This window comes from Crocodylus siamensis, chromosome 11, assembly GCF_052110815.1.
Source record: "Crocodylus siamensis isolate JL-2025a chromosome 11, ASM5211081v1, whole genome shotgun sequence".
NCBI classification, from domain to species: domain Eukaryota; kingdom Metazoa; phylum Chordata; order Crocodylia; family Crocodylidae; genus Crocodylus; species Crocodylus siamensis.
The window spans coordinates 20,243,864-20,256,260 of record NC_143405.1 but is presented as its reverse complement, the minus strand read 5'-3'; the positions used below and the strand labels follow the sequence as shown (position 1 = coordinate 20,256,260).

General features: G+C 52.3%; 1 protein-coding gene across 1 annotated transcript in view; it reads left to right on the top strand.

Annotated features, from left to right (window-relative positions):
• The first annotated feature begins 1,043 nt into the window (after positions 1-1,043).
• The window catches only part of LOC149855561 (C-type mannose receptor 2-like), a 32,201-nt gene continuing 20,847 nt past the window's right edge, over positions 1,044-12,397 (top strand). The window contains exons 1-6 of the mRNA XM_090021497.1: positions 1,044-1,145; positions 2,297-2,406; positions 3,223-3,341; positions 4,438-4,598; positions 5,404-5,516; positions 6,961-7,085. Coding sequence (XP_089877623.1) covers positions 1,044-1,145; positions 2,297-2,406; positions 3,223-3,341; positions 4,438-4,598; positions 5,404-5,516; positions 6,961-7,085 — 730 coding nt within the window. The remainder of the gene's footprint in view (positions 1,146-2,296; positions 2,407-3,222; positions 3,342-4,437; positions 4,599-5,403; positions 5,517-6,960; positions 7,086-12,397) is intronic.

Sequence of the window (12,397 nt, the reverse complement as noted above, 5' to 3'; positions counted from 1 at the left end):
TTGACCAAACTCCTACTGATGAGAGGGAGTAGGATTGGCCCTGTCACTGTGCTTGTGTTTGCAGCCTGCTCTCCTGGCTATCATGGAGTGAACTGCACAAAACGCTGCCTGCTTTGTCCTGGTTCCCATCCCTGTAATCCACTAAGTGGCCGATGTGAAGAGGGTCTGCGCTGTGTCCGCAGGATTGGGCCTTCCTGTCTCCATGGTAAAGAGGCTTACAGCTGTCATGGGGACAGAGGGGCAGGGAGTGCAGTGTGTGTGTGTGTGTGTGTACGCATGGGTGTGCTGGGAGGCATCCTGTCATGTGCACAGAACTTTCACCCTGGGAGAAAAGAGATGGAAACTACATTAATTCCTGTGCTGGACTCTTAAGTCACAGCAAGCAGTAGGCAATAGGCCAGCTTGTGCAGAGCACCAGTGAGAGCACACGTCCAGGCCAGGAATGGCAGACTCAGCACTCTTACCCCCCAACACTGTTGCTGAGTGAGGACAGCTGCGGAGGATGTCTGGGGCCTCGGTGTGGGGAAAGAAATGCTCCACAGCAGTGGCTGCACTAGAAAGCAGTGGCTGCACTACCTGCCTATGGCAGTGTCCTAATTCCTTGGACTAGTCCTCGGCTTTATGGGAGCCACTGTCTGTGGGGGGGCAGATGCTTGGTGTCAGAGCTGGGGCACAGAGGTCAGTTTCTGATTGCATGGCTTTGATAGGTGCTCCATGTCTCAGGCTGTCCCTGAACCTACAGAAGGTAATACTTGTCTGCCATATACAAGTGCAGGCTAGAGCCTCCAACTGGCTCCTGCCTGCCAGCTCTTAGAGATCCTGGGAAGAAGGGACCAAAGAGCTGAGGCAGCTCAATGTGGGACCAGGCATGGGGTCATATCCCAGCACCATGTTCTTACTGAGGTGGGGGTGGGCACAATAGGCTTTGGCTGAAACTGCATTCCAATGATAGGCAACTACTGCCTGTTTGCTCCCCAGGGCTAGTGAGCTCCCGGTGCCCTGGGCATGCTGGCTGGTGGTACTGGGATGGACACTGCTACTTTATGGAGGAAAAAGATACCAAGACGTGGGAAGAAGCCGAAAGAGCTTGCCGCTCCTTTGGAGAAGGGCTGGGACTGCTGGCCCTCAACAGCCAGGAGGAAAAGGTGTGGAGGCTAGGTGGATGAGAAGTGGGCTGGGCTCCTCCCTGAGCAGAGTCACTGAGAGAGCCCAGGCATCTTTCTGAGGCAGAAGCAGCTTCTCCCTGCTGTCTCTGTCTGTCTGGCATCATGCTCTGCTTATGGAGAGTCACCCAGTAGAAACCCACAGGAGTCTTTCTGTGCACATACTCCCAGGTGCTGAGCAGGGAGACTGGCCTTGCAGGGCAGCTGCTGCTTCTTGGAGCCTTGCTGCCAGGGCAGGATGAAGCCAATTGAATCTGTGGTGGGGGAGGAGCCTTTCATAACACTTTGAACTTCTGTGGAGATCCCTGGCTCTGTGCTTGGCTACTTAACTCCCTGCTGGGCTCTGTGCCATGTGAACCCCTCTGGATGTTGGCTGCTGTGTGCCCCCCTGCTGGCAGTTCCTCCCTGTGTGTGGCCTGCCATTTCCCCACATCCTCAACTTCCTTAATGTCCAAGGAAGTGGGCATGAACTCTGTGAATGGCGAAGAGGGAACAGGCCCCCTGTCCTGGCAGCCTCCTCCAGTGAGCTGTATCTGGGCTGGAGTGAAGGGGTAATAGGAGGCCTCAAGCATCCCAGCAGGCAGAAGGGGCACTGCCCTCCCCAGGGTAAAGGACTCTTGTGGCAGCCCAGTCCTTGGAGGGACAGATGACCCCATTCCTTTCCCTTCCCTTCCCAGGCACTGTATGTGGGAATGGTGATAGAGGGAGTTTCTTGATATAGAGGGTATGTGTCTGCCACTTCCCCAACACCCTCTGAGAAGACACCTCACCTCGTACTCTTGTTCATGCATGCAAACCCAGCAAGGAGGTGGTGGGGTTGCTGTGATGAAGCGTCTCTGCCTCTGCTCCTCTGTGGATGGTGTCTCCCTGGGCCTTTACCATCTCTTTTGTGTGCTTGGTGAATATGGAGTGGGATGCATGGGCTGGGCCATAATCTCCAGGGTACTGAGGAAGCAATAGAAACATTCCCCCAGTGGGCCCATCACCTTGCGCCAGAGAGTGCAGTGTAGGCTTCTCTGGATGCCCCTTTCCCTGCCTAGTTACCCTGTGGCTCCCTTGGGCTGCCTGCCTGTTCCCAAACTCTGCTGCAAGCCAGAGGAATGATCTCTCAGTGAAGCACTTTCTTCTTTCAGGCCTGGGTTGCAACCATGGTACAGAGACACAGCTGGACTGGGCTGAATGACCTTGATGGTGATGGGAGGTGGACATGTATGGCTCAGCACACAGATCCCAGTGTACCCTGGTGAGTGAGGGCTGAGCCAGAGGGGCAGCTGAGGAAGCCCAAGGCAGACAGCCCTGCAAGGTGTGCCCTGCAGCCTTCTGACTTTAGCTGCACCCTCTTGTGCTGCTCTTGACTCCACTCCCACCCTGTGAGCAGCCCTGGCTTTCCAAGTCAGCCTGTACTATAGGTTTCAGACACAGATCACCTGCTCAACCTCTAGGGGAGGGAGCAGCAGCTATAGGGACACTTTGAGAGACCAGAGGTATCTTGACTGCCCTCATGCGACAGGCCCTATCCCTGCTCTCTCCATGGGAAGCCCACACCTCAGTGCTGCATCCCCCATCAGCAGGCCCACTTGCTGGCTGCATCCCACACCAGGGAGGCACGGGCTGCAGCCCTGTCTGTCTGCCAGGGGGTTGAGGTCCCTACTATGCCCCTCCCTCCAGGGACAGGCTCCTGAGGCCTTCCCTGGCTAGCAGTGCCAGCTGCCTTGGCAGTGGGCTTTCACCTCTGGGGCAGAGCTCTGCAATGGGAACACAATACTATGTGATTAGGGAAAAAAAATGCTATTGTGGGTGAAACAGGCAGGAGAAAGATCTGACTTGTGGGAATCTGAAGACTTTTCCTCAAGTATTTATTTGCTGATTTATGAAGGTCAGGCTCTCTATTCCTGCTGGTGGGGTTACCTGGGTTTAAGACTTTGTGGGAGAGTGGATTAAACACAGGAGCAGGTGAGAGTGGGAAGGGACTCTGCAGGATGGGGACAGGGCAGAATTGAGTCTATGGACCTGGGTAAGGCTTCATGCTGCTGCCAGCTGACTAGTGGTTCCCCATTAGGTTGGCTGGGGTTCTGCTTACTCCCGGAGGCTGTCTGAGCATCGGCCCCCCTGCCAATCCAGGCCTTGCTGTGTCCAGTTGTTCAGTTCTCAAGCCCTGGGTATGTGAAGGTCCACAAGGTATGTAACTGCCAAGAACTAATGGAAGTCCCATTGCCCAGATGCTCATTGGGATGCCTGGGGGTGGCCACATGCTAAAGGGCACCACTCGGTTCTGCCTAAACCCTGGGTGCTCTGCAGTGCCCTTGAGCCAAGAGCCCTGCAGGTCCTAGACTCAGTGCTGGTGACTCCTGTCTAGTTGTCATTGGGCCCTGGTGGCTGCTGAGTTCCAGCCAGTTCCAAGCTAGCAGCAGCAACATATGGGGAAAGGGCAGTTCATTCCCAGGGCAAGGATATTGGAGTTCTGTGAGGTGCTGCCAAGGGTGGTACATGCTTCCAGAAAGCAGAGGGGAACTGGTGACACAAAAGGCCTGTGATCTGGGGCTGTGTATACTATTGGCATTTGCTGATCAGGCAGGGGATCACCCTGCTCTGAATCCCCTAAGAACAAACCCCCTGAGCAAGAGGGAGGGGAGCAGGTACACTTAGATAATGGCTCACAGCCAGCAAAGATGGTGGCAAGTGAGGATACAACAACAGGTCTGGCCCCAGAACTCAACACAGCATCCCAGTAAACAGATAAATAAAAAAAAAATTAATAAATTTAATTTAAAATAAATTAAAGATAGGGGTTGAGAAGAGCAAAAACCAGGAGAGCTGCCCTGAGGCCATGTACGTGTTGGTGCATGTGTGTGCTTGCCAGTCCATGTGGCTGGGGAAATGGGGCAGGGCCAGAGGGGCATGGCTGAGCTGAATGGCAGGGCAGGATCTGGTGGGTTTTGGTTCCTTCTGAGCTGTGCCTCTTGCTGTGTGTTGTGTCTGCTCTCAGGCACCTCCTGCTGTCCCATAATGGTGGGGCAGATCCCAACCTTAGCTTCTCCTGAAACATTCCTGTGGGGATGTCCCCAAAATCACAGCCTTTCCAGTGACAGTGTCCATGAGGTCTATGCAGACAACCCCCATCTCTTCAGGCTCCTTCTGAGGGTAGCCACAGTCCTCCTTCAGCAACTCGTGGCTCAGAGTCCTGTATACTGAGGATGGGTTGTGGGGGGAAAAGCTGTTCCTTCACAGTTCACAGTGGCAGTCATTGTTCTCCCCTGGTATCTCTTCATGGCAGATCCCCTGATCCTCTGTCCGCTGAATCCTGGGTGGAGGCAGTGGAATGGCAGCTGCTACTACTGGGATGCTTCACTGGTCCACACATGGCAGGAGGCCCTGCAGGTGTGCCGGAGGTTCAGACGCACGGAGTTGCTGTACCTCAACTCCACCCAGGAGAAGGTATGAGCCAGCCATGCCTGACTTGACACCATAGCACACCTCCAGGGGTACTCAGAAAGCTGTCTTGGCCACAAGCCCTTTGCTTTTGGTGAGATGAGCAGGGCACAGTGCTACACCATAACCCTTCTTCCCAGCGTAAAGGCTATTACAGTGCTCCCTTTTGAGCTGCTTTCAAAGCAGAGCTGAGAGACAGTGCAGGAAGTGGGCAGCAGAGGCAGCTGTTACAAACTCCATGTCTAGGAAACAAATCCCAAGCTACTGGGAAGGCCAGGCTCTGCAGTGGGCTCTTGATATGTTGTGAGTTCAACAGCAACACTCTGGACACTTCTGTGTTGAACTACAGTTATTATTATAATTCTCTAGACTCATATCCAGGGTGGAACTTAACAGTTGTCCTCAGTATATGTATGTAGTTGTCCTCTGCCTCTGACTTGACCCAGTCCAGTCCTGTGGAGAGCCAGAAGCCAAGAAAGCCTCTGGTTCCTCATGGCAGAGAACATGGAGTCCCTGGTGCTGCAAAACTGCCACAAGCAAACTGAGCCATGAAGTGCTGAACATGAGGCTTTGGCCTTCAAGGGACACGGCAAGGAAAACAATAAGACACAACAGCACCATACGTGCAAAGGCAGGGGCAGGGGTCATACCCACTGTCTGGCTTCGCACTATTGGGCATGACGGCACTTTTATTCTGGTGTCTGCAGATGAGATTGAAGTTCCTAGTAGGTCCAGATGTTTGAAAATACTGGTTAAGCATGTAAGAGAGATCTCTGTCCTGTAACCCTCAGGTTTTCTTCTTTCTTTCCAGGACTGGATCTGTTCAAATTTCCAGGGTCCTTTCTGGACAGGCCTTAATGACCAGACACACGAATCTGTATTTCAGTGGACCACACAAGATCCCATCAGCAGGCAACTCACAGAGTGAGTGCATTGTCTTGTATGACACTTGTTGCCATGAACAGGAAGCTCTTGTGCCAGGGCCTGTGTGAATCTGGACTTGTCCCAGGGACATAAATGATCTGGCAGGGAAGGAAAGAAATTGTTTCATTTGACCCCAAATATATTTTTTATATTTTTCCAAAAACATACAAAATATTGCAATGTTACGCTGATCTGAAACTTACTTTTCCAATACCTTTGTTTGGGAATTGAGTCCAAAATGCCAGATAACCACACAGCTCTGTTTTAATGGAGGTATCTCTCCAAGAAGCAAACATTACATTCCTTTGTGTCGCACTGAGGAGTGCAGTGAAGGCTAAAGGATGGTTGGTTGGGGTATGTGTGTGGGGGACAGGGGAGAGGAGGTGGAGAAGTTGGGGGATCTCTCTGGTGATGCTGTGAGTGGTATGTGATACTCAGCAGGGATGAGAGCCAGGGCAAACTCTTCCTCAGCTCAGGGTGCTGGTGACTTGCACATAGCAGTGGCTGCAGTCTGTACCCCCTGCAGAGGTGGCCTGCAGCACTCCCTGAAGGCAATGGGAGTTTTACCTCTGAGCTCACCCAGGAGCTGGCCTAGGCCCAGAGTGCTTGCACAGAACAGGGAGCATAGGAATTGTAAATCTGCCCCCCTCTGTGATCTGTGCTACTTGCACAAGACTTCTTTGCCAAGTGCTGGACACAGGGACTGGGCCCTGAGCCTGGGTCTTCCTCTTGCTATCTACTGCCAGGGAGGTGGCATTGAGAGTCTGTTTCTGTGCTCTGTGCACGCTCTGGAGTGGTTAGATGTATCCCACTTGGCCCAGATGGTGGCATGCCTGACTCAGGGCTGCTGTTGCCTCACATTTGGGGAGGGCCAGAAGTGCCCACGGGTGAGCTCTGCTCTGGTACTTGCACTGTTTGAACTGCCAGCTTCAGCCCAGCTGCCCTCCCCATTTAAAGGGTGAGTTCACCATTTTGCCACATGGTGGCAGCCAAAATAAAAAAGTCACCCCGGGAAGAACAGCTGAGCAGGCTCTAGTCTGGATGAGTGGGCTGTCAGTGTGCTGCTCCTGGCTGGATTGGGAGCCTCTGGGGCAGCCAGAGGGATCCCTGCACAGCCTCCTGCCTCAGTTAGCCATTGCAGAGATGAAGTGTTGGTGCAGGTACTCAGCCATGATGCTGGGGGCACATTGTGCCTATCCAGCCTTGGTGTCATCAAGGGTGAAGACAAGCCAGGGCTTCCAGAGAGTTCCCACCATAGTACCCCAAGGAGAAGGGTCTTGCAGTAGGGAGCATGCACAACATGTGCTCACAAGGGGGAAATGGCAGGGAGAACTGGGTACAGGGGACAATTCCCAGTGCACAGAATATGTTAGCCCAGTCTTGATGTTGCCCAGTGCTTGAGATACCATGGCAGTAACTGCTTCTTCTCTGTGTTTCGGGGAAGGCACCTGAGAGATGATCTGGCTGATGGTGGCCAGAAGGATTGCGTGTGGCTGGACACAGGGACTGGACTTCTGAGGGATGCACGCTGTGAGGAGAGGAAGCCATTCATCTGCAAGTGCAACGAGGGTAAGGGACTTGCTGATGCCTGTTAGAAAGGGGCTATGGACCTCCACTCCTGCCACACCCAGCCCTTTGTTTAACCCCAAAGCAGGTACTGCCTAGGCTCTCACCGTGCTGGCTTCCCCTCTACCTGCTACCTCCCATGCCAGTGGAGAGGTCATCTCCAGAACCAAAAAAGGAGTCAGTTCTCTTTAGCCTGTTCCATCTTCAGGGCTCAGTGCAGCATCCCCTGCAGTTTGGGTTTTGTGAAGTGTTCAGCTGAGAACTGGGCTGAGACACTTCCAAGTCATTTAAACTAACGTTTCTCAACCTGTGAGTCACGATCCAAAAGTGGGTCACAAGAATATATGGAAGGGTCATGAACAATCACAGAAAAACTTGGAAAATCACAGATTTTCTCCTTTAAAGGAGAAAAATGTGGGAAACCACAAGTTTTTCCTTGTAGACTGGCAGGAGGCTAGCTTCTTAAACTATTTACTGGGCTGGGACTGACCATCGATGTTTACAGATGAGTCTGGGTACAAAAAACATTGAGAACCATTGATTTAAACCAATGGTGGTCTCCTGGCCCAGAGTACATTTCACAGCCTTTCTACTGAGGACTCTCTTGTCAAGGCCATGTTTGTGTCAGGTCTCTTGGAGGGCCTGTGGCCAGAGAAGCAATGCTGGGCTGGCTTGCGGGTGAAGCGGCTCTCACTTTGTTTCCAGGATACACTAAAATGGAGCCACCTGGCTTGAAATGCCTTCTAGGTCTTGCAGGAATCTCCTGCCTTGTGACCTCCACTTTGGCTATGAGAGCTTGAGTAGTTCACCTGAGTTACTCCTGCAAGTCTCTCACCCTCTCTGGGCCCCTTGGGAGCCTCTCCTGACCAAGACCCTCGACTCTAAAGGACTGAAGTATTCAGAACCTCTCCTGAACCAACTGGGTGTGGGGAGGTTGGAGGGGATCCTGTCCAGTTAATAAGCAGATTTGGCCTAATTTTATAGTTGGCTCATTTGTAACTGCCTTTTCATTAGACATTTCTAATATACGTCTCCATGCTGCTATTAATTCAGCTATTAACATTATGCAGCTATTAATATTGGTTTGGATGGAAAACAGTCCCTGCCCAAGGCCATTTTCGACAACTTAGTTCCTGTTCATCTCCTTTTCATCTCCTTTTAATTGTAATTTTCCAAATAATTAGGGCCTATAGGCAAATGATTAAATGTGGGCACAGACTTGCCAGCCATCATTCCTTTTTCTTAGCAGTGCCAGTAAATAGAGATTGGATCCTTGTTCCCCTGGCCCCTTTCCCAGAGGATGTCATTACTCTTTGCCGAACTCCAGCAATACAAAATACTGATGAGGATAGTTCTAGCTTGGGGAGGAGAATGAGATGAGATGACAGCAGCAGGGAATCTGCATGGAAGTAGAGCTCCAAAATGTGCTGTATTTTGAAGGAGGATGGCAGAGTTTGAAGCTGACCATTCCCCAAGGGCAGAAGTAGCCAGCCTGCAGCAAGTGGTATGGGCCATCTCTGTGTGTGGCATGTGGTAGACTGAGGAGGAGACAGCCAGCACAGTGGCAGGTGGAGCAGGGAGCAGAAGGCAGAGCAGCTAATTGGGCAGGGGATGTGGATGGGAGTGGCACTTGGGGAGGGCGTGGGGCTATTTTATGCCACACCTGTCTAAAAGGCTGGCTCCCAGTGCCTTAGGGGCCCCCCAGGGATGCTAATCCAGGCTGAGTGGGCTGGACATCATCTCCCCAAAGAGCCAAGTTCCTTTTTGATCTCATATTCCCATTGCTACTTTAATGTTTCTCCATAGCTTTTGAAAGTCAAGTGTTTTGTGAACTTTTATGCCCCTCCCTTCCCCCCCCCACAATTATGGTAGTATCTGAGCCCCTCACAGCCCTATTCCTGTTGAGGAGGGTGGCAAGGCTGTTATTCCCATTGCGCAGACATGGAACTGAGCCACAAAGAAGTTAAGTCCTACATCCACAGAACAGACTTTGGTGCTGAACAGTGTCACATCTGCTTGTAGGCCCCCTGCTTAAGGGAACTTCAAGCCCTGAGTGAATAGCTGGTCTTCCTAGACACTGCATGGGAAAAGCTGGGTGCCCAGCTTTGGCACCCAGAAAAAACAGAGTGTTTAAGGAAGGAGCTGAAAGGCTGAAGGGAAAGAGTTAAGATTCTAACCACAAGGGGACATCCTGCCAGACAGGATTCACAGCCCTGAGCCTTCTCCTGTTAGGCCCCCTACTCTAGTCCTTCCTCACACAGAACAAGTGAAGGGAAAAGTTGGTTGTCACCCACCTTTTTCGCCATAGACCCACGGGTTAGAACACTTCCAGGCTCATTCAAGTTTCTGCTCTGTCTATTGAGGCTGAACTATCTCTCTCTGCCCTCCCAGGAAAGTCTCCTATCCACCAGGCAAAGGGATTATCTGGGGTGGGACCCCTCAGTCTCAAGATGAAGCCATTTGTGAATTACTGAAATCTCCATTGGCCTGGGCTGGGGAGAGAGAAGGTTTTCTCTCTGTCTTAATGGTTACAACACTCACTTATATGGGGGAGACCTAGCTTCCAGTCCATATTCCTGTGGATATTTAAGTGTTTTGTACCAAGTTCAATAGCTCCAACAGGACAGATGGATATAGCCACATCCCATCCACTGATCCACGTGGGCAGTGGGGTTCCGCAGGGCTCGGTCCTCGGGCCCGCACTGTTCAACATCTTCATCAGTGACTTGGATGAGGGGGTAGAAAGCACCCTGTTCAAGTTTGCTGATGACATTAAGATGTGGGGGGATGTGGGTGCACTAGAAGGGTGCAATAGGCTACAAGCTGACCTTGACAGGTTGCAACGGTGGGCGGATGAGAATAGGATGGGGTTTAACACTGATAAGTGCAAGGTGTTGCACATGGGGAGGAAGAACCGGCACCACACTTACAGGTTGGGGAACTCCCCTCTTGCCAGCACGGAGACGGAAAAGGATCTTGGAGTCGTCATTGACTCCACGATGAACATGGGCTGGCAGTGTGGGGAGGCAGTCAAGAAGGCCAACCGTACCCTGTCATGCATCCACAGATGCATCTCGAGCAGGTCCAGGGAGGTGATCCTCCCCCTCTATGCGGCACTGGTCAGGCCACAGCTGGAGTACTGCGTCCAGTTCTGGGTGCCACACTTCAAGAGGGACGTGGACGATATGGAAAGAGTCCAGAGGAGGGCCACTCGTATGATCAGGGGTCAGCAGGGCAGGCCTTATGAGGAGAGGCTACGGGACCTGAACCTGTTTAGCCTCCACAAGAGAAGGTTAAGGGGGGACCTTGTGGCCTGCTACAAACTGGTCAGGGGGGATCAGCAGGTATTGGGGGAGTCTCTGTTCCCCCGTGCGCTCCCAGGAGTGACCAGGAATAACGGTCACAAGCTGGCGGAGGGTAAGTTTAGACTAGATATTAGGAGGCGCTACTTCACAGTCAGGGCGGCTAGGGCCTGCAACCGGCTTCCAGGGGTAGTGGTGCAGGCTTCTAGCCTGGGGATTTTTAAAAGGAAGTTAGATGAGCACCTTGCCGGGGTCATCTGACCCCGGTGCTCTTTCCTGCCAAGGCAGGGGGTCGGATTAGATGATCTACCTAGGTCCCTTCCGACTCTAGCTACTATGAAACTATGAAACTATGATAAGTGGCAGGAAGGACTCTGCTGTGTGCGGTGGATTCACATCCCTGTTAGATAGTAGATGGTTTGAAATTTGGATATCCTGTGGTGGGGTGAGTACATGCTCAAGTCCAGGAGCTACTGAGTAAAAGAAGGCAGCCCCTCCTCTGGCAGCTGTTTTGTGTGGGGTCCAATTCAGTAAAAGTGTTCTGAGGATATCTCCCTACCACTCAAGCTTTCAGGGCAGGGAAGTTTCTAGTTGATGGATCATTGCAGGTGGTGGTGGTAGTAGTGGTGATGAAGCAAGTATCACCACAGTCATATGGCAGAGGCATAAGGGCCAGAAAGCCAGCAACAGGTAGAATGGTTAATGTCAATAAGACCTGGGGCACCTGAAGAAGGGCCATGAGGACATTCATAGATGGTGTGGTAGGCTGTTTGAGTTTGAGCACCACAGCTGCAACCAGTGTCATTGGAGAGGCCCCTAGAATGCAAGCTTACTTTAAACCATCCAGTGCCTATTCTGAGACAGTTAAGAGCAATCCAGGCCCTGAGGGGCAGCTGCCAGCCTAAGGAGCAGAAGCTGGTATGGGGGTGAAGTTCTTTAGCTGCAGTTCTTGTGCGGCCTTTTTTTCTGCTCCACTGATGGGAGGTCCATGCTGTGGGTGATGTGCCAGCTGCAAATTCGATGAACTTATTGGCCTAAGTAATGAACGGGTTCCAAGACTTCAGACGATAGTTGTTTTTTCTGACTTGAGACTACTAAGCCAGAGTGCAGAGAATGGTTCAGATTTTGAGTGTTGAGGCCTAGGGCCAGGGTGGCAGCTTGTTTCTGGATGTCAGGGGATGGAATGCCTGAGAGGACTGGTAAGCAGTCAAATGGAGTTGGCATAAGGCATCCAGTGATGGTCCTCATGACGCTCTTAAGGCTGGAGTCCACTAGCTTAGTGTGTGTGCTTCGGCCCCATACTGGTGCGCAGTACTCAGCAGGAGCATACACAAGCGCCAAAGTGAGGTGTATAGTGTTTGGAGACTTGCACCCCAGGTGGTGCTAGCAAGGTGATGAATAAGAGTTCCTCTGCTATTAACCTTACCCTGGACCCTTTCCAGATATTGGCAGTAGGTAAGAGTCCAATCCAACTTGACAGTTGGGACCCAGCTCTGGAGCAAGATGCATGGGTGTAAGCCAGTCACGCCCCTGTGAGCTCGGGCCCTGGCAAACCCTCAGCAGACCCCAAACCTGACCCCAGCATGAGCTAGGAAATAAGTGGGGCCCATGGTGGGTGGGCACTAGGTAGTGAGGCAGCTGAGTGGAACTGAGGAGGGTCACCCCCCCATGGTTCCTATTTAGCTTAGCCCCTAGGGAGCTCTGCGAACACAGCACACAAACAGACATGCTCTAGGCCCGGTGCACAAGTTAGCATATGAGTTCATGTGGCAGGGCAAGCAAGAGGGGCACAAAGCTCTAGGTGGCGAGCCTGAAGGGAGGGGGCAGTACAGCAGTAGCCTGGGCTGCTACCTACACGATATGGTGATGTGCCATACCCCAAAGATCTTCCCCACCCCTGCATCTGGAGCCCCCCCTCTTGTACCACTGAGGCTTCTACCCAGACAGAGCCAATGGCTCCAGCCTTCACCCAAATGGAGCCCCTGGCTCTTGGCTGTGGGAGCTGCCTGTCAT